At 35.8% G+C, this 20,180-nt stretch overlaps 1 protein-coding gene across 4 annotated transcripts; it reads left to right on the top strand.

Annotated features, from left to right (window-relative positions):
• Positions 1-18,221, top strand: LOC116431260 (vesicular glutamate transporter 2). Of its 4 annotated transcripts, none has more exons than XM_031986407.2 (12): positions 2-268; positions 6,691-6,781; positions 7,067-7,125; positions 8,144-8,358; positions 10,693-10,929; positions 11,507-11,591; positions 13,555-13,778; positions 14,244-14,393; positions 14,467-14,599; positions 14,676-14,831; positions 14,912-14,997; positions 16,084-18,221. In XM_031986407.2, exons 2-12 carry the CDS (start codon positions 6,765-6,767, stop codon positions 16,300-16,302), a joined length of 1,581 nt encoding a protein of 526 aa, XP_031842267.1. In that variant the 5' UTR covers positions 2-268; positions 6,691-6,764; the 3' UTR covers positions 16,303-18,221. The 4 variants fall into 4 exon arrangements, with proteins under 4 accessions (XP_031842269.1, XP_031842267.1, XP_031842268.1 ...); XM_031986406.2 differs by lacking the exon at positions 2-268 and adding an exon at positions 2,954-3,432; XM_031986409.2 differs by lacking the exon at positions 7,067-7,125 and having other exon boundaries at positions 1-268.
• Positions 18,222-20,180: the final 1,959 nt, after the last annotated feature.

Here is a 20,180-nt window from a genome sequence, read left to right as displayed (position 1 = left end):
ACCTGCTTTGCGGCGTAGCGAGCGCAAGGGCGCCGTGACGAACGCTGGAGCATATCGCGCTCATGATTTCGTGACCCGTGTGTTGCGACGTTTCCGTGTGCTGTTCGCATGTGATATTAAAATATTTTGTGCCAGTGATCCGTTCCGTTGTAAAACGATGGACAGTGCCGCGTAAACCGTCGGCGAACGCGTCTTCAAGAAAATGCCAATGCAAAGGCGATCCATCGAAATTCAGAAGGTCGTTGTCGGTCGCAAAGACGGAACGAAGGTGAGTTACAAGTCATAATCGATCGGTTTTACATTCTGTTTTTCTATTCTACGGTCCGTAGGCCACGGCCACGTGGTCCTTTACGGGTTGCGAACGCTGCGTCGACCTGACATAACCTCAGTCCCGAGCAGAAGCGTTTCCCCGTTGAGGTTAGGAACCGCTGGTTCGAGAGGATTCTCGTTCTATTTCATCCGTGTGTTAATAATACGGTGTCTTTCGATAGATGAAACAGTTAGATAGATCGATAGATTGATAGAATAGATAGTGTATCGGTGACAGCGAATTTCCGTGATGTAACTACCGATGACTTTGTGGTCGAGGAAGTACGTGTTATTGATATCACGATATTGTTACGCTTATTACTTTAGTCGCCGGTATGGGCGAATTAATTCCTCGAACGTATTGTCTTTGCGACATAGATAATTACTTTGAAAATATATACAAAGGCATGATATTTTGTTTGTGATAACATTTTTATTTTGTGCATTTTGTTGTGTTCATTTATCTCCTCATTGTACGTGTTTCTTGCAGCGTTGCAATTTGTTACAGTCGTCGACCAATTTTATTATAAACGTAGGAAGATTACCTGCAATACTACATGCTAGTTTCAAGATGGATCTCTTGGCTTTGAATGAATCTTTTCGGTGTTATCATAGATTGCATGAAGTCCCACACCCATGACTAATCGTTTGCGGGGGAGGAAACCAATATGGTTGGCCTGTGTGGTCTGTGAATTCCACTGGAATAGTTTCTTCCAAATATATAGGACAACCATTTGATCTTTCGTCGTAAGTGGTAGGTTTGATGAAGATTAGTAAAGGAAGAAGTGTCTCCTTGAATAAAAAATAAAGATATCGACGAGTGCCGATAGTTACAAATCGATTTTGACTGGAACTAAAGGAATTGATTAAATTGGGGATGCCCCTAACGTCACGAGGGAGCTGATCACATGCTCGATCTCGTGCCGGCCGGCGGAATAATTCCATTGAATGAAAACAGTGAGGTCAACTGCGAAATAATTATTCTTGAAAGCTCAACAATGCAATTTTTCCATGCATTTGCAAGTCACTTCGGCTTACCCAGGAATGTATCTAGATTATCTCACGTTGCGTTGCGAACCGTCGACTTTGTTTTCCATTTCATAAAAAGATAAATATTCAATATAAATTTGACTAGTATAGTGTATTTTTAAATTACTAACCTCGTGTTTAGTTTACCACTTAATAGCCGAGTTAAAAGGAATGATTATTTACCCGATTAACACAGTATTTACAATATTGATTCAAATAAAAACAGCATTTTTATTTAACCCCTTGTTAAGTCGATTATAACTAACTTTATTCCGCTATTTTTGTACACTGAACAGTTGTTTTTATCAGCGATAAATAAATTTTATACAACGTATGCTTCGTCTTGTTGCGTGAGAACAGAATCGTTCTAGTCATTAATAACGAAAATCGAAATGAAGAAACATTTGTTACATGGCGTATCCACGAATCTTGCGTAGAATCGAAAGAACAACTACCCATCATCGTGTTGTCTGATCAATAACTTTTAAAGAGGAGCGCGAGGGTTGTTTCGCTGCGCGATTTGCAGATCGTAGAATAAAGAAATCAAATTTCAAAACATTATAATAATTGTATCATTACTTATTCCATAAATTACGTATAAAGAAATGAATATTAAAGCTGGTTGTTATTCTCAACAATCGTCGATTCAGCGAACAAACTGAACGCAAACTGTAATTGCTGCGCCGATCGATCGGCGAAAATTGATCCGTCAGGTGGAATCGTAACGACCTTGCGAGTTCACGGAGTCGATGCGCGCGAAACGCATTAGAAAATAACAGAAGTTTAAACAAGCCTGCTAATTAGCGTGGGAAGTAGTCACCGCGAAATAAAGTGTACCATCAAATTCATTATTTCAATTGCAATTTGTAGTATCTCCAAAGCAATAAAACATATTCCCGTAACATGAAAAAATACTGATCGAACGTCAGCAATAGTATCTACACCGCATAGCAAATTCTTCTCGAATCGAAATTAGCCAAGCGCGTGAAATGTAGTGGATCGAAATTAAACGCGCGTGTCAGTTAACCAATCGTCACGTGTTGCCATAACAGGTTACAGAATTTTATTTTCAAATCGACACGAATGGCCCATTTAACTTTACAAAAGAATTTATTTCAATACGTATACTGAAGCGTTTGCATTACTTCACTTTTGCAAACGAACAATTCTCATCAAACAGGATCTTCGAATAACAAACATAGAATTGAATATCGTCAGGTCCACCAAAATTAATCAAATAACGACGACAATACTGCGTGTAACTAAAACATAAAGAAATGAATAATATGAATCATCCACGGCTCGACTGTCAGTCGTCAGATTCCAATTGAGACCGATTGTTCGATGGCATTCTTTCTGTCATTGTTTACCCGGTCACGCAGTACGTTGACCAGGGCAACGTTGATACGATCAACATTCACCGTGGAGACCGAATGGTCGGTTTCGATCAATTGCCCATGATGCGATTCCCACAAATCATGGCTTGTAGCCGGCCACTGTCTTGGTCACGTTTCCTCGATTCTCGGTGTACGCTACAGCAATCCTTACGGACTTTGTACACACCGAATGGACCATTGAAAAACTACCGGTGGTGGGGCCTGGAAGATAGTCAATGCCTCGAGGTCTGGTTGCCTTTTCAGTGTCGGCTGTTCTCCACGTTGGGAATCACGTTTCGTCCCCTTCTGTCGCTGCCAGCCGTTCATTCGACGCTGGAACCTCGACACGAGTCGTGCACCATCTTTGTCCGACAATAGTCTTTTTTTCTGTATTCTTCGGAACCTTCGCTGGGAACAGTTGTATTTTCCTGCACTACACGTGGAAAATTTTTTCGGGCCGATTCGGTTGTTGATTTAGTAACCTTACGTTCCGGGTTCACCGACGTCGTCACGGATGTCACAAGTCACTCGTTGGATATAAAGGGGACTCATAGGATGTCTCGAACTTAGTCGGTTTGATACTCTTGTGGAAATTCGTACGTGGTCGTACTCAAATACGTTACGCGGACACGTGGCTATGTAAACATTCCTAGTGTAATCGGCAGTTTATCGAAGGCTAGTAGATCCGACGAGCGGACCGTTTATCACGTGCTCCTTTGTAAGTATGGATTTGTAAGTTATGTATCTCTGTTTCTAAAATGAAAATATTAGTAATCCAGTCATGACGGATATTATTTTTGATTTACGGTTGAAACGTTATCGCTTTTCCGCGTATTCATTTCTCTTTTAAACTGTGATGGCTTAAGAAAAGCTACGCGCTTTTACGTCACCCACGCGAATTATCGTCATCGGACAGTGTATAAATGTCTCGCTTACTGCTTAGCACAGTGTGCATATTTTGTGACGGTATCACCGTTATCAATTACGAGTGCTGCCTGTTCGATTAATTTGACTTATATCTCTGATTGATTACGCAAATGCGTATGTGAGTTTTTCACGGTCAAATTGGAATGGGTTAAATATAACGTTTCGTTGATAAAATGTTGTGTGTAAATGAAATATGTATCGGTTTAGTGAATTATTTCAGTATTTTGTGTTTACTATTAATTACATTCAATGTTTGTAATATCAGACCGGTTTTTTAATGAAGCAGAGCATATACTACTGTTTGTTGCAATCTTTTCGCTTTTTGTAAATTTTAACTAAGTTTGTTTCTTATCTTCTGATAGTATGTTGAATACTTTAAGTTTTAGTTTGAGACTAAAAGATGCGTCATCCACGCGCAAATGATGTAAACTATGATAAAACGCAGGGGATGAAACCACCCTTTAAAAGTTCTGTATAAACATATCACAATTGTGTTTAGGAGTAATTTTGTCAAAAATATTTAAATTTTACCCACTATTCAAGTCATTCCAATCCAAAATAGATTCTTACATTCTTAGAATTTTTCAAATATATATTCTAGAATTCTCATTAAACTGTTAATTTGCATTAACTTCGTTTACAAATTGCAAATATGTTTAAAAGGAAATAAATAATTTTGTATAAGGATAATAATATTAATGGTTTGTTTATAGTCCTAATTTTGAAAAATCAATAATTCTAGTTGCGAAAATATAAAAATGATAGATTGTTCATTAAATAAGCAAGGATTGCGCGTGCAGCAATTGCATCACGGACTTGTGCTTTTCCGCGTGTCAAATGTAATGTATAATAAGGAATTACTATCGACAATGCCCGATTACACAATAGAGATACGAAGCACGGGAAATGACAAATTGAACAATAGAGCTTTATCATTCAGATGTATGCATGTTCACTATCGATCGAAACAGGAAAGAGGAGTTACGAAAAGTTGCGATGATTTTAACGTGTAAAACGTATTTCTATTTTTTTATAGCACCTGTTCAAACAGATACCCTAATTTATGATATGTTTCTTGTTACGCTCGCCGCATCCGTTGAAAAGACAAATATCGTGTTTTCCGATCTAAATAATCAAAGAGCAATTTAATTAACTTTCTACATTAACTTTCTACATTAATTCTACATTAACTTTTAATCGCAAACGCGACAATTTGTTATCCAAGTTTCAAGAGTATCGTTGTTATCTGTAATAAATTTTAATTGCACGAACTTGACTGATATTGTCTATGCGAGCAGATAAACGTCCACTAGTCATGAATAATGCACCGTTATGAGAAAAATGCTCTATTCACGTCTGTAAATTATGCAACGCTTTAAAACAACACACACCACTGTCGGTACGCGACTTTGATAGTATAAGATTATTTCTATCGATCCACATGCGAAGAAATGCCATTTACAACTTTTAATTTTTTATTCACTCGAAAATACTAAAACTAAGAATACACGAATTGCCTTTCAGTTTTGATTTTTATATAAAAATATAAAAATCTCCGCCTGTATGTTACGTTCCATTGTTAACCCCTTGTCCTATGATTTGTTTCTGAACTGTAATCGATTTAAGTACGTTGATATTTATAATTTGTTGAAAATAAGAGAAAATTTCTAGGCACATTCCATGTGAACGGTTATTTTAAAGTATAATCATTGATAACACAGGAATAATACATAGTTTGAATTCAAACAAATCGAATAATATTTATATTTGTTAGATTCTATTCGAAATCTTTACCACGAGTCTGACACGATATTGTAAGATAAAGGGTTAATACATTTTGAAAAATGTTTCCCTCTTCACGTTTTCTTATTTTCATCATAATTCATTGTAACTCATGTAAGTAGAATTTCCGCTCGCATGATTCAGACGAAAATGCGATCCAAGATGAAAAACGTCACGTTTGATTTAATGGCAAAAAAGGAAAAAAACGCGAATAATGCATTCGTTAATGAGACTGCTTTCTTCCAGCTCTTCGCATGACTGGAGTTGCGACCTTTGCAAAATGATGAAAATTTCCAAGCGCGTTCATTGAATGCCGCATACATGAGATCCATGTTGGAATTTCATCGTTCCCTCGTAACCCATCCGCACGCTATTAAATACTGGATATTTCATTCCCTTGGCCTTATTGATCCTAAGTCTTCTAATAATCACGTGGCGTATATACCTTAGTTTCGAGCTGCGAACATTCCAGACCCAGACGAAAAAAACTGCTACGAAATTGATTCAATTCGTCGTGTCATTCTCAGCGTGCAAACGTTCATTATTACATTCGTCGTCATTTAACAAGCGAGCATTGTTAGCGATGAATACTAGCGATACGGCTAACACCGGAATTATTTAATTGTTGTGTACATGCGTTGGAATAAGCAACAAGTGCTTAATTAGGGTCACTGGTGTCGATTATTGTGCGCGTTTACATAGAAAACCGCGAACGTTAAGATGCCTCGTTGATGACCAGATCTTAAGATCGTGCAGCCTCGAGGATGTTATATAAAAGTCGACGGCGGTTCTGTAATTTGTTGTGTGAAATCGCCACACTGCAATCAATTCGTAACTCCAAAAGAGGAGGAAGAAGAAGATTCTCGAGTTGTATCGAGTCTCGCAATTCACGGACACATTTTTTTCGCCTAATGACTATTGCTGGCAATCTCGTCTAATGAGTATAATGGTAACGATAGAATGTCGTTAATAGTTAAATTGTCGACTCAATTTAACTGCCGCTTAACGCATCCATTAATTTCCATTACGATTTTAAAGATTTATGATACTTTAATTTTTCCTGGCCGATTATACCGGGCTGTTAACGTCCGTGTCAATTAGTGGTGATTCAGAGCAGTTAAGGAAAATCGTTTTTTAATCTGATGCAATTATTGCTAAGATCGTGGCCCTATTTTCTTCCTTCTTAATTCTTCTTTTATTCCTAATGAATGTTTGATCTCTGCAATCTTTTTATTTTAAATTTCTCTTTCGATCGACCATGTTTCAGAATCCCAGGTGATCCTCAATCACACTATCGCGCAAGGAAGTTCTTGCTCGTTCGAACACCGACTGACCAGAAAAATGGAGGACACACGAAGGTAAGGGATTCACAGTAAGATTATCGATGCATAAAATAAAACTGCACTCGTTTGTCAAGCGTTTATCAGGATGTCATAAATAACTGAATTAATTAACTGAACTCCCCGCTCACGTTAAGTAGTTAGTCATATTTTATATTGTCGCGTTTTCCTAACACTTTGAGAATTAAAAAACAGATACAGGTTCTGGTATTATCGTGAAACGCTAATCAACCTGCGTATTTTTTTTTTACAACGATTGATTCTTTCGTTTATATAAAACTGTCAATTGTATCTCTTACGCAGATACGAAGATCATACCCTATGTAAGACACGTTCAGCATGCAGCCTGCGAAAACTGAGAGGTAAAGAAACTCTTCAAGTTATACACCATACAAAAAATGATTAGATAGGTTTTCAGAGAGAGACTGTTAAAATACTTGCGGCTCATTTAATTATTTATATTTAACCCTTGTGCTCCATTCAGGTAATTTTTATATTAATATCTCGTGAATTGTATTGGACCGAGGTTTACATCCAAGTAATGGAAATTACTTAACTGCACTTCAATTGCAGTGTAAAGGGTGTCTTGTATTTTATAAAAAATAAATCGAAAAATTATTACTTTATTTGGAGAAAATGGATGTTTCAAATTTGTAATGTTTACGTACACGTGACTGATTTGAAACAAAATTTTATTGCATATTTTTTAGTTACTTCCACGCGTAGATTAACTCCGTTGATTGTATCGCTTCTGTTTAATTAGAACTTGTTCAATTGTACCCGTGCTGCATAAATATTTACATTACCTTTTCTTAATGCCCTTTACGTAAACTAGCGATACATGTTACATTAATTCATACGTATCTCGAATAAGAAACATGATGATAAATACAGATTTATCGTTGAGTCGAATTAATGCGAATGGTGCATGAGGGTTAATCCTTTGTCTTATGAATTCTTTTGCAAATATCCTCATCGCAGTCACATTATCTTCACAAATTCACTAGAAAAAAAACGGATTTCTGTGTTCATTAAAAATTTACTGACCACTCTAGAAGTTAAATATTAATAATAGGAAGATAACATTTTAATTCAATGGGAAAGGTAATATCTACTTTGCGTTAAATCGAGTTTATATTTTATTTCATGGAACCTAATTTTATCGAATCGAGTTTATATTTTTTTTCATGGAATCTAATTTTATCGAATCGAGTTTATATTTCATTTCATCAAATCTGATTTTATTAAGTCGAGTTTGCGTTCTATTTAATCGCATTCAGTTTGATTACATCCTTATCACGAGTCTGATTCGACACTATAAGGCGAGGGGGTTAAACGTTGTTCGAGGCGACGCTGTAACGATCTTGTTCGCATTTGCAGACATGATCCCGGCACGGGTGGTGCTGTACATGCTGTCGTTTTCGGGCTTCACGGTCTCCTTCATGATGAGAAACGACATAAACATCGCCATGGTGGCGATGGTCAAGCAACCGTTGGCCACAACCAGCAACACCACGGTTACGGAAACGTCTCAGTATTGTTACGCAAAGCCGAACGCATTGGACATCGAGAACGACACGGTTGCCTGGAACAAAGTATGTAAATCGTCGATGCGAGATAAATTAAAATCCATTTGAATCAGTGTCCCCGCTGGATGGCGTGCAAGAGATGTAGTTATTAGGCACTGTGCTGCTGAAACCGCAAAATTACGTGAATCGACTCTCGGAGGAAGCTGTTTCCTTGACTTCGTTCTCGGAATGGAAAACGAAGGACACTTCTAAGCAAATCTCTAGTTAACGACAGGAAATAGTTCTTATGAGCACTCCGAGGAAAAGAAATTGATCAGTGCAAAGTTGATTTGCTTTCTTCTATGATTGCGTTAGGAGTAGATTGCGAACCTATAGTTTAGAATCTGGAATCATTCAACAGGTTACTGTCTTCATAAATCATTTTCTAAATATAATGGAACAAAGTTGTCTTTCGTTGATTAATAGGTTTCTTACAAAAATGTAGAATTATTTAGAAATAAATAAAAAATTATTAATATTTTTCAATACATACATTTTCTTGCGTCTTAAAAATCTGCGGATGGTATAAATGCATAGCCTTAAATAATTGCAGTGTATACCAATAATTAATAATATGTACTAGTAATATTAGAGTCACTATGTCAATAAACGAAGGAACAACCCCTAGTATTATAATATTGACTCATGCTCGTACTGAATATTTGAAATTGGATTTAATAAATATTTATATTCATTAGATATTAATGTATGTTTATGTCCAGTTTACTTTTACGATGAATAAAATATATTTTTTCTTCTGCTGAGAAATTATTAACGATAAAACACGTTTGCAAAGAAATTCACGAAACAAATCGGCTTTGTGTATTATAACTGATTGCGAGAATAACATTACATCGAGTGCTCTGGTTACAATCTGTTGGACGGGTATTAAAAAGTATGTTCACGTAACATCACGTGTATGATTATCACCGCGATCTTATATTGTGAATTCTTAGTAATGGCGGAAGCTCAATAATTGCCGGCTACGCGACTCGATAATTTGCACAGTTAAAATTGATAGAACGATTAGAGGCAGCGATTACGTTATGATCACTCGGGTGAGGACACTAATCAGTTTGTAAATGCTTACGTAAAGCTCGATTTATTTAGCAGACATCATCAGCCACAATCTTTGGTCACGACAGAGACAATGGTTTCGCGGAACGTTTGCGTTTGCGCTAATTTCGCAAACGGTGGCAATTAATTGGCAACCCATGGAGAACTGCGATTGTCAATTTTTGCTGCAAGTCGTTTCGCGAATGTCGCGATAAGCGCGAATGATTGCCTCCTATTTCACGCTAAAATTTTTATGATGGGTTAAAATAATTTATTTCAGTTAAGAAATACTCCAGAACCATATTTATTACGACCTGTTTAGTCAAGACTTCAATCCTGTCGAATTGTCGAGTAAAATATCAAGTGAATCGATTCTTTCCTGTTCGATTTTACTGTTATTTTGCGATTTTCTTCTATTCGTTTGGTAATTTAAGTGAAATATTCTGTTTGTATCTGTATTTCACACTAGACTACCACACCCGTCATTTTGACGAGTTTCAGATTTTTTATTCTTGAATCATTAATATCTTAACAATGTTGAATATCGGAAATAATTAAAAAAATAAATAGTTTTAGTTGAATATTATAATGAACATATGAAAAAACCGAGGAAAAATCTGTTATAATTTTTATAAGGATTACAGACATATAATATCAAATTTATTAATATTTTGTCATAATTGACTTGATTCGTTTCACTTCTAGCTTTTCGGAAATATTAATCTCTTCAAAATAAAAGTCCCAATAGCCAGCGGCACTCATGGCAAAAGTTTCAGAATTTTTTTTAACTTTTTTAGAATTGAAGTCTGTTACTAATTTTTACTATCAGCATTCAACGAACAGAGTAGCTGTAGTCTTATAGTGAAAGTAGTATTCGTTTCTCTTTTAATAAATTATTAATGATAACATATTTCTATTGAACATACATATGAAAGAAATTGTGAAGAAAGTGATTATATATAGACATTATTTCTTCGAGAATATATAGAAATTAAAATATGTACAAATAGTTAGTGCACATGGTTACAATTTTTGGTGTTGTATTAAATTTCGATCCATCCGAAAGTACGGGCTAAAACTAGAAAAATAGAATAATACAGAAAATGGTTTTCCGTAATAAAGATTTCTAAAAAACACTAAACTTCGAATGTTTTATATATTTTTTCATGTCGTATGCATTCCGTTGCATTTTGCGCCTTTCAAATTTCCTACAAGTGCAGAAAAATCCAGTTTAATTATTATAATTAATTATCAATCATTACCAAAATATTTCACACGGACTCTTCTTGTTTCCTCAATAAACAGGAACAAGGGGAATTCGAATGGAGTCCGACTATACAGTCCACCATCAGCGGCTCGTTCTATTGGTCTTACATATTGTCCCAAGTGGTTGGTGGTGTGCTCACTCAGTATTTTGGTACTAAAACAGTTTTCGGTGGGTCGCAGCTCATCACAGCGATCTGCAGTCTCCTCATGCCGTCCGCGGCAGGAATACATTATGGCTTCATAATCGCTTTGAGGAGTATACAGGGCTTTGCAAGTGTAAGTATCACAAATTTGAAAGAAGGTACATGGTGTTTCCATACTTGCTTGCAGTAGAGAAATATATTTTAAAGTGTTAAAGGTACGAAATAACTAACTAATGAAATTTACATGTCACATTTTCTCGCTAGAATATGATTTCATCCCTTAAATATCACCGTAAAATTTTATCAAAATCACTGAAGAATGATTGGGTAATTATATTTTCCTTGTTAAAGTATTTTAACTTTTCCATTGTATTCCTATCTTATAAAAAACTTTTAAGAATTTCAGACATCGAAAAACTTAGTTGTTTAATCATTTTCATATGAGAACTTCAGTGTTGCAATAATATTCTTTAATGGTGCTCCTTGCTGTAATTGTTATTCATTAATACAGTGATCAGAAATCTATGAAGTTTATAGATTCTTAACAAACATATAAAAACACAGTGAAGTAAAAGGTTTTACCGAATCTTACAATTTTTATACTATTATCGTGAAAATGAAATCCATAATAGAAAAGGCAAATTTTTATTTGATCCTGATGTTTTAAATCAATTTATGGGAATCTATATGCGTGATATCGTTTTGTTCAGGGGCTCACGTGGCCGGCAATGTACGCCGTCGTCGGACCCTGGATCCCGCCCGTCGAGCGTTCTCGTTTCATGTCTTCCTTCCAAGGTAAATCTTCCCCGGCTAACGTCGTTTATCTTCTCTTCTCTATTACAGTGAAACTTCGATACGTCAGTTTTCTTTTTAGCGTCTTCCTCGAATGAAAACGAAAGAATAAGAATGAAAGAAAAAGAAACGAATACGAAACTGGTTAACTTAATGTGGAATACTAATGTTCGCTTCTTTCAGAAACGGGAAACGGAAGTTCGAAATAAGAAAAAACTTGCTTTGTTTTCAGTCAAAATTCACGGTTCAAGACCACGGGCACGTTTATCAGTCGTATTACGAGAAATACGGTCGCAATTTCGATCGTTCATTCACTTTTGTCTCTGATTGATTCAAGCTCCACGTGGTTGCATTCGCCGGACCGAGGGGTATACTCAACAGCGACCGCTCAACAGCATGAGAAAGGCCGAGTATACTTCCAGCTGGTAGAATCAGCCGGGCTCGAGGAACACTTGTTTTGTAACACTTGTTATTTTTTCATCGATCTTTTGTATGTGCCGGTGCTGTCCACTCCGCGGGAAATCCGTACTTTTTGTCAATTTGTACCTTTCGTCGCTTTGTTCACGGGGGAACGATACGATCCGATCATCCCTTCAAACTTCTCGCGAATACACGTAGCGCGCCTTCGATCGATAATGTGTTTCCGCAATTACTTTACGATTAGGCTGCGACATTATTGGATACGTATTCCGGCGAACTGGCATACCGACAAAATCGGTACGTTAACCGTAGATCGTTAACCCTTTGCACTTGAGAATTTTCAAGACTCGAGAAGATTCAAAATTATAAAATCTAAAATTCAGTATTAACTTTTGTATAATGTGTCAACACAGGAAACAGTAAAATAAAATAGTTCTGTCCCTTAATTTACGCAAGATTCTTCATCGCGTTAATTTTAAACTATATCATCGATTTCGTCAGAAAGTAATGTGTATATTTATAGTCAGAAATACTGTTCAGTGTAAAGGATAAAACTATGGTCAACGATAATCAGAGTCTTGTATTTAGGAACATAGCTTATTATGGAATAAAGATTACAGAAGGAACGCGAACTTTGGGACTTCTTTTCTAAATTCATGAGATAAAAAAAGTAAATAAACTATTTGCTCAAATCTACAATATAATTGAATTATAAGTTTAATATATTTTAAACTTTATGAAATGTAGTTGAATTATCCCGGAGCATTAATTCATTTGAATATATATCCAATATAATCGCAGCCTTATACCGTTTCCGTGTGTTGTGCCGCTTTTCTTCTTGCTCGTATCGATGCGTCACAGAAGTGTGCGGGCTAGCCTTGGCGCGTGTAAACTCGAACATCCCTTTGCTGTCTTCGATAAAAGTATGATCGATAAACCGGAGGATTCACGAAGTTCGATAAACATTTATTTCGTCATGTTTGAGTGTTGCGATTGTCTACGTGCCAGCAAAAGAATGAATGTTCATGCAATTCACTGTGAAACGCTGTACCATGTTAATAGTCAAGGCTGGATTTGTTCCTATCTCATATCTATAAGTTTCTGGCAACGTTTGGTTCGAAAACATTACAAATTAATCGAAGACATCTAGTGAGAATTGTGTTGCCAGAGCTGGAAAAAATTTGATTCGAATGTTCTGTTTCGTTCATTGCTCGTTTGATTCCGCTATACAGTTATATTGATAATATTTGTAGATATTCGTCGCGTGAGAAGTACGTTTTTCCCGCTCTTGATATATTTTCAGGTATAGAAGTTTCATTGTCATACTGTAGCAGTGTCGTCGTGCATTCATCATCATCCTCTCGTACTAAGTCTCTACTTGAATCGCTTTACAGGGTGAAATATAGCGCCACTGCTGAAGAGCGATCATCGCCAAGAATGAATCGTACACGAGCCAAGGCGAAGCCATTCCGACAAGCATCATGTTTCAGCTTCCTTCCGGGTCGTGGGGTGAGCAACTCCTAACGTCTAGATTATCTATATTCAGGGTTCAGCTTCGGCATCGGGATAACCTATCCATTGTGCGGATTCATCATCGCCCACTTCGGCTGGAGAGTTGTCTTCTACACGACCGGCACCGTCGGAATTCTCTGGTGCCTTTTTTGGTACTTCTTCGCTTTCGACACTCCAGCCTCGCATCCGAGAATATCGCAACAGGAGCTACGGTATATTCAAGAAAGTGTTGGGAATCAAGTTCTTGGAACAAACGAGGTATCGTGTTTTTTTCTTCAGAGTTCTCTAGTTCTTTTTCGTAATGGAAAAATGTAGAAAGAGGTCTTTCGCTACTATGAAGAATTATGCCAGCAGAATTCAAATTCGAAATTTGTCGAATTTTGAACTTTTGAACTTTTGGAACTTTGAAACTTTGAAATTTGAGAATTCTCAAATGTCAGTTTCGTTTCTTTGTAAATAGTATTTCAATTTGTAAAAAACTTAAAATTAAAAAACTTTTTTAAATTTGCCTTGAATCCAAGTATTTTTATGAAATTCTCTTACTCTACTATATACAGTGGCTTGATTATCGCAGTCAATGACTTGTATATTAAAACCGTCTTTTCTTTTAAATATCACTAACAGTTTCCACTAAAAATATTTTCCTTCTTTATTAGTTGCAACTTTTAATTATCAGATCTGCAGTTTGATTTATCTAATAAAATTTGTATTCTTTTTCCGAAGAATTTGCCAGTTCCGTGGAAATCTATCTTAACATCCTTGCCAGCCTGGTCGATTGGAATAACTACTTTCGGAAGAATATGGGTACATTACGTCTTTATTATCTCAGGACCAATGTACATGAAGACAGTCCTAGGATTCAGTATACAAGCGGTATATATTTTAAATTGCATTTGCATATTTTCTAGCCATTTGTATTCTTACAAACAACATTGCTTTTCCTCAGAATGGAGTGCTGTCTGGTTTACCCTTCATCTGCAGTTATTTCAGCTCGGTTGCATTCTGCTACGTAGCTGATGTCCTCGTCACAAGGCAGATTCTCTCTCTGACCAACGTTCGCAAATTGTTCACTGCTGCAGGTATGCATCTCCTATAGAAACTCAAAATTTGAATCATATATTGCACACGTATAACAAAATATTCTTTATTTTTCAGCCCAAGTAGTTCCTGGAATATTGTTAGTATTGATCGGTTATCTGGGCTGCAACATCATTCTCGTTTTAGTAGTGTGGTTCATAGCTGTTACCCTTATCACTGCTGCATATGCGGGGGCGATGGCAAGCATCGTTGATATCGCGCCAAATTTCGCTGGTGAGCAAACTTTTAACTTATCGGTCACTTAAGTCGTTTCCTCTGGGAACTCTATGTTGCATTTCACTGTGTGTTCATAGGTCCGATATTGGCGTTTGCACAGACAATTCACATGACAGCGAGTTTCCTCTCCCCGATTGCAGCTGGTCTGATCACTCAGGAAAGTGTAAGTGATTGCATTTATTTATAACGACATTTACTATTTCGTTGAATTTCATTACGACTTCATATTTAATTGGCTTGCGATAACGAGGCCCACGGTAAACGATCCCATTAACATCTATACTCCCGTTTTTAACCAGATGCTTATTTCGTTTTTTGCAAAATGATGTACTGAGTTATGTACATATTTACTGAAACGTTAAAATATTGCAGTTAAGTTTTCATTTTATGACCAGTTTGAAAAAAAGAGTGCCTATTTCAATAACGTAATTTTATAGCGACTTCTTCGAACTAGTTATTACAAAACAAACATTTAATCGACTTCATTTATGACACGTAGGAGAACTATTTTATTTTTGATACTTGAAACTAATTTGTAAAAGTGAGAGTGATAATATGTGGGTGACAAGTATCATTCCGAGTGAAGAGGTTCAGATGATAAAACAAAGTATTCATTTATAAAGTATTATAAATGGGTGTATATATAAATGGGATATATATCATACTTCATTAATTCATTTTATTATTTTCTAAATAACCTTATTTTAAGGTCGCATTAACATCAATTTCATACTAACGATCGCTTTAATGTTTTCCATTTGTTTATTAACTGAAATTATGATATCTAAACTATTAGTTTTTATCGCAATTTATTCCTTCATATTTAATTACTTAAAAATTTCATTAAAGTATTAATTTACTTTAGATTTAATATTCGTTATAATTTTACTGGCTGATTTTGCTTATTCGAGAGTGATTTATTCACTCAGAATATCCTTTACTCTTAGTTAACTATTACACTTGCTTCATATCACCGATTCTTTTATTATTAAATATTTACGCGTAAGTTTCATACAACCCCTTCCTAGTTGACCAAAAAATAACACAATCTCCTTTCATTTCCATATAAGGCTCATTCTCATATACATCACATCTGATATTATGGATTCTCGTTGCATGATTTAAGGATGCATTTCCTGCTATAATTCCCAATAACTTTAACATTTCCATTCACTTGCACGGTGCACAGAAAATAAAACATGTTTCCGCGATTTTCAACGCGAAAATAAAAAATCAATTTATCCCACAGCAAGCACTCGACGCTTGGAGGCAAGTGTTCGGTGTGAGCGCGTGCGTCGCGTGTGGCACGTACGTAGTCTATCAGATTTTTGGCACGGGAGACATCCAAGCGTGGAATTATCCCGACCAAAAGTATCCGCAATCCGTTCAGGAGGATGTTCAGCCGTTGAACGAGTCTCCGCGGAAAAATGGGAAAATCATGAAGATGAGTATTACCGAGGACGCGTAACGAACTCGTCAGCAACGAGTCGCAGGGAACGCACGAGTTGTGATTAAGTGTTCGCAGTTAATTAGAAATATTCCTCCCCAATCTTCGACAGAGGAGACTCACTCAGCCTGTATACATGGGAAATTTCTATTTTTTCATAAGATCCCTGCGCCCATGTAAATAATTCCCGTAGTCCTCGGCAGAGTGAAGTTCTATAGAGAAGTCAGAGTATGTATCTACATTTCGAACGTCTGCGGATTACTTTTACGGGGATAGACGTTACGCCTCCGTTGTCTTTTCTTGCGTTTACTGGGAAAGCACAAATGCTCGCAGCGTTATTTAGTTAGTTGATTTACACGTTGAGCTCGCGCTCACTTACGTTTCTCTGTGATCGAAATCGTTCTGTTGTATCGAGAACCAGACCGTTCTAAGCTAGAGAAGATTGATTGGTTATTCAAAGTCAGTCCCATCATAGATATAAAATACCTCCACCGTGGAAATTGTAGGAGACGTAGTTTCTGAAATAACCAATTGATTTTATTCTGGTCGTAGTAGATAAGAACAAATAGATCTCGTAAAAGTACTGAAGCAATTGTTACCGAAGTAAATGGCACTAGTTTCTGAGCTCAGAATGATCCGTTGAAGAGATCATAAAAAAATGTTCCCGCTGGAAATTGTTTATCGGGCACAAGGAACTTCAATTTTCGGATCAGAGAAGTAATAAATAATCTTCGTTTCGATAGAAAATAGTGCAGTCGTCTTTGTGAACACCTGCTTCTCGTTATAGTTCGTCCGAATGTTTTTCGATTTAAGTTAGAAAGTAACGAAAGTTTCAATGTGGGATTCTTTGTAGATTTTTGCTTTTTTCGTTGAATAAGAAATATCGTTAGTCTCTAAAGGTTCTGTCTGCAACCCGGCCGATAATACACACTTTACGAACCGGTTAAGATACGCCATATAAAAAAAAGAGAAGTTTCTATGGATTTCGTATGTATGAACTGTACTTACACCGCATTTGCCGAACAATAGAACGAGGGCAGTACAATGTACAAAGCAAAAAGACAGAGATGTTATATTAAACTGATTAGTGCCTTATAGTAGGCTCGGTTCTTTATGATTTTTCTATATGTTCGAAGAAAGAGACCTGTTGCACCCGCGTTCAACGTACTTAGTTTACTTAATACTTACGTTCTCATTGCGTCATCGTTACTTTGATCGCAGTCCCTAACAAATGTTTCGTTCTCCCCAGACATGTCCGCTTCTATGTTTCTAACTTGCAACTCGATGATTCCATTCGTAAGGCACGTAAGAACTAAGAGACGATCCCACAAGTATCGTAATTTTCATTATTTTTATACTGCTTCCGTTTTTGGATGCGTTTAGCCGCCCAGTCCTCCTTGCTCATTATTTATAAGTACTTTAAGTTGCGTACGAGTACTTAATAGCCTGTAGAATGCGGTTCACGGAAATGGTATAAGTAATACCATGACGTTAAATAATATAATAACTATTCCTCGCATTAACATGTGTACAAATTAGGATTTTGCGATGAGTTGTACACGTAGCGAGATAAATCAGGTGTTACTTAGGCTTTTCTTATTTGACTCGATATAGTTGAAAGTTGATTTCGTTTCGTGCAATGTGTCTCTACGTGTACTTCTCTCTGTTCAAATTCGAAAATTGTAACCGGAGAGTGGTTTATAATAACCAAGTTTCGAAATACTCTGGTTACTGCAAAGTACTCACATACTTATGTCTTCATGCATATTATCGATGGACAATTAAGAAACTGTTGACGGACCATAAGTGGTTTCCAAGCAAATTGCACCATTTTGTAACCAAATCTCTCTAATGCCAGTAATTCTATGGCAAAAATAATTGATACTTGATATATATATATATGTAAATGAAAAATATATAATTACATATAATTTTATTAATATCTGTGTCTTTAACTCTAAATCATCTTCTTTCGCGAATAACTTATAAGATAAGTTTGTATTTTAATATAGTGAAGCTTTTTAATAAATTACTTGGATCATGCGAGCATCGAAAAGACACAGGATAAACTGGACATCTTATATGGACCTTTGAGTCTGATAATTTGAATGTTGATTGCATAGAAAAGGTGGATGTTATGCTTTCAATTACTACGCATTTCTACAATCTCTCCAATTATTAAACACGGATCTTTTTCACCTGCAGCTTTCAATTAGTCGTTTTCAAGAAGAGAGGAACTTTCTGATCTCTCATCATTTTCCAGACGAAAGTCCCCGTTCCAAAATTTTGTGAACCACCGTTGACACTTACAGACAGTTAGAACTATCAGACAAACACTATTTATATTGTTCGATGCAACAGTAGCATTGCTTTTTTTACAAAATTCGTACAGCATATAATATTCCTTCATCGTTTTATCTCAACTGATTCTTTTTAAATAATAATGAATTTTCCAGAAAAAATTAAGCACATTATATGAAGAGTGTTTAAGGTTATTTTAGCATTAATAAATCGTCAATTTGGTTCACACGAAGTTTGGAACATTTATTCAACGACAAGCATCAAACCCAGATGACATTACTTCCCAGTACCTCTAATTTAATAAATCTCCTTTCTGTTTCTTACAGTCTCCACTACTTCCAATAGATATTATATATACAAAGTAGTCTATTATGTTTAACATATCTCAACATTACTTTCTTTGTCGTTACAATGACGATCGTGATTTATTTATATCTGAAACAAACTATTTTTTCGTAAAAGATTAAGAACTAAACGATAACTTTTATTAACTGGCAAGAAGCATCATTTTTATATTTCATTTTTAATCCTTTACACTCAAAACTTTTTTAACAACGAAACAAATATGCAAAGCTTGATATTATACATAAAAATTTATAATTTTACTATATCGAATCAAATGGAGACTGAGAGTCACCTTTCGAGTGTAAGGGTTTCAAAAACAAATTAAGGAAGCTAAAAAAAATATCGACAAATAAATTAATTCGTTTTGTATTTGTCTCATCGCAGTGTCACTTAACACTCATCTTTTCGTCGAAACTTCTTCGGAGTTGGTGTTCGTGTCGTTCTCTCTCGATTGTGTCAGAACTTCTGTGAAAGTTGTCGCTGACGTTGCTGGTGGACCAGTGGAGCCATAGACTCCACTATAATGATCTGCTTCCTCAGCGTCTCCAATTTTATGCTACGTTCTGTATATAATAAGCATACGCTTATCATTTTTCAAGACAGTGGCCCGATTTACTGCAGGCAAGTAGATACTTAGGTAAAGACAAGATTGAAACAGTAACTAAACTTATCTTAACACTAAACGTAATACTTCTGGTAAAATAACCGGTACTTCCAAATAATAAAAATATATAAACTTTTTCTTATTATCCAAAAGTTATTTTGTGCATTGTTTTCGTATTAAATCAACAATCACCTATATACCTTCCGCAAAAATATGATTGGTACTTGGAAGTGCCGGTACATTTAGTGTTAAGATCATTCGATACGCCGCACTGTTATCACGATTCACTGAATATTATGTAACAATAATATCTATCTTCTTTGTTAAAGTGAATTACTGTTAATGTAATAAAAAAATAAACTTCTGGTTAGATTCTGATGCTGTCTTAAAGAATAATTTCATTGAAGAATATTCGAAAACTAGGCGCTTTATTAGGATTAAACTGTGGAACTTTATATATCTAAAGCACATAAAAATTTATAGAAAATCGTATAACATAAAGATCTAATAGAATTTAATACAGTTTCAATTTTATTGAAATCCTAGTTAACATATTTTGTATTAATTGAATTTATTCAAAACCAGTTGTTTAGTTACTTTTTAATTATTTCGTTCTTTTGGGGAATGGATAAGAAAAAAATCCAAGAAG

Source organism: Nomia melanderi, chromosome 9 (assembly GCF_051020985.1).
Source record: "Nomia melanderi isolate GNS246 chromosome 9, iyNomMela1, whole genome shotgun sequence".
In the NCBI taxonomy this organism is placed as follows: Eukaryota; Metazoa; Arthropoda; class Insecta; order Hymenoptera; family Halictidae; genus Nomia; species Nomia melanderi.
The sequence above is the reverse complement of the archived record's forward strand: the minus strand, read 5'-3'. Positions and strand labels throughout refer to the sequence as shown.

Coding starts and splice junctions, on each gene's coding strand:
- LOC116431260 (XM_031986407.2), top strand. Junction 11,592..13,554: donor TTTCATGTCTTCCTTCCAAG/GTAAATCTTCCC, acceptor ATCTATATTCAG/GGTTCAGCTTCGGCATCGGG. Junction 13,779..14,243: donor AAGTTCTTGGAACAAACGAG/GTATCGTGTTTT, acceptor CTTTTTCCGAAG/AATTTGCCAGTTCCGTGGAA.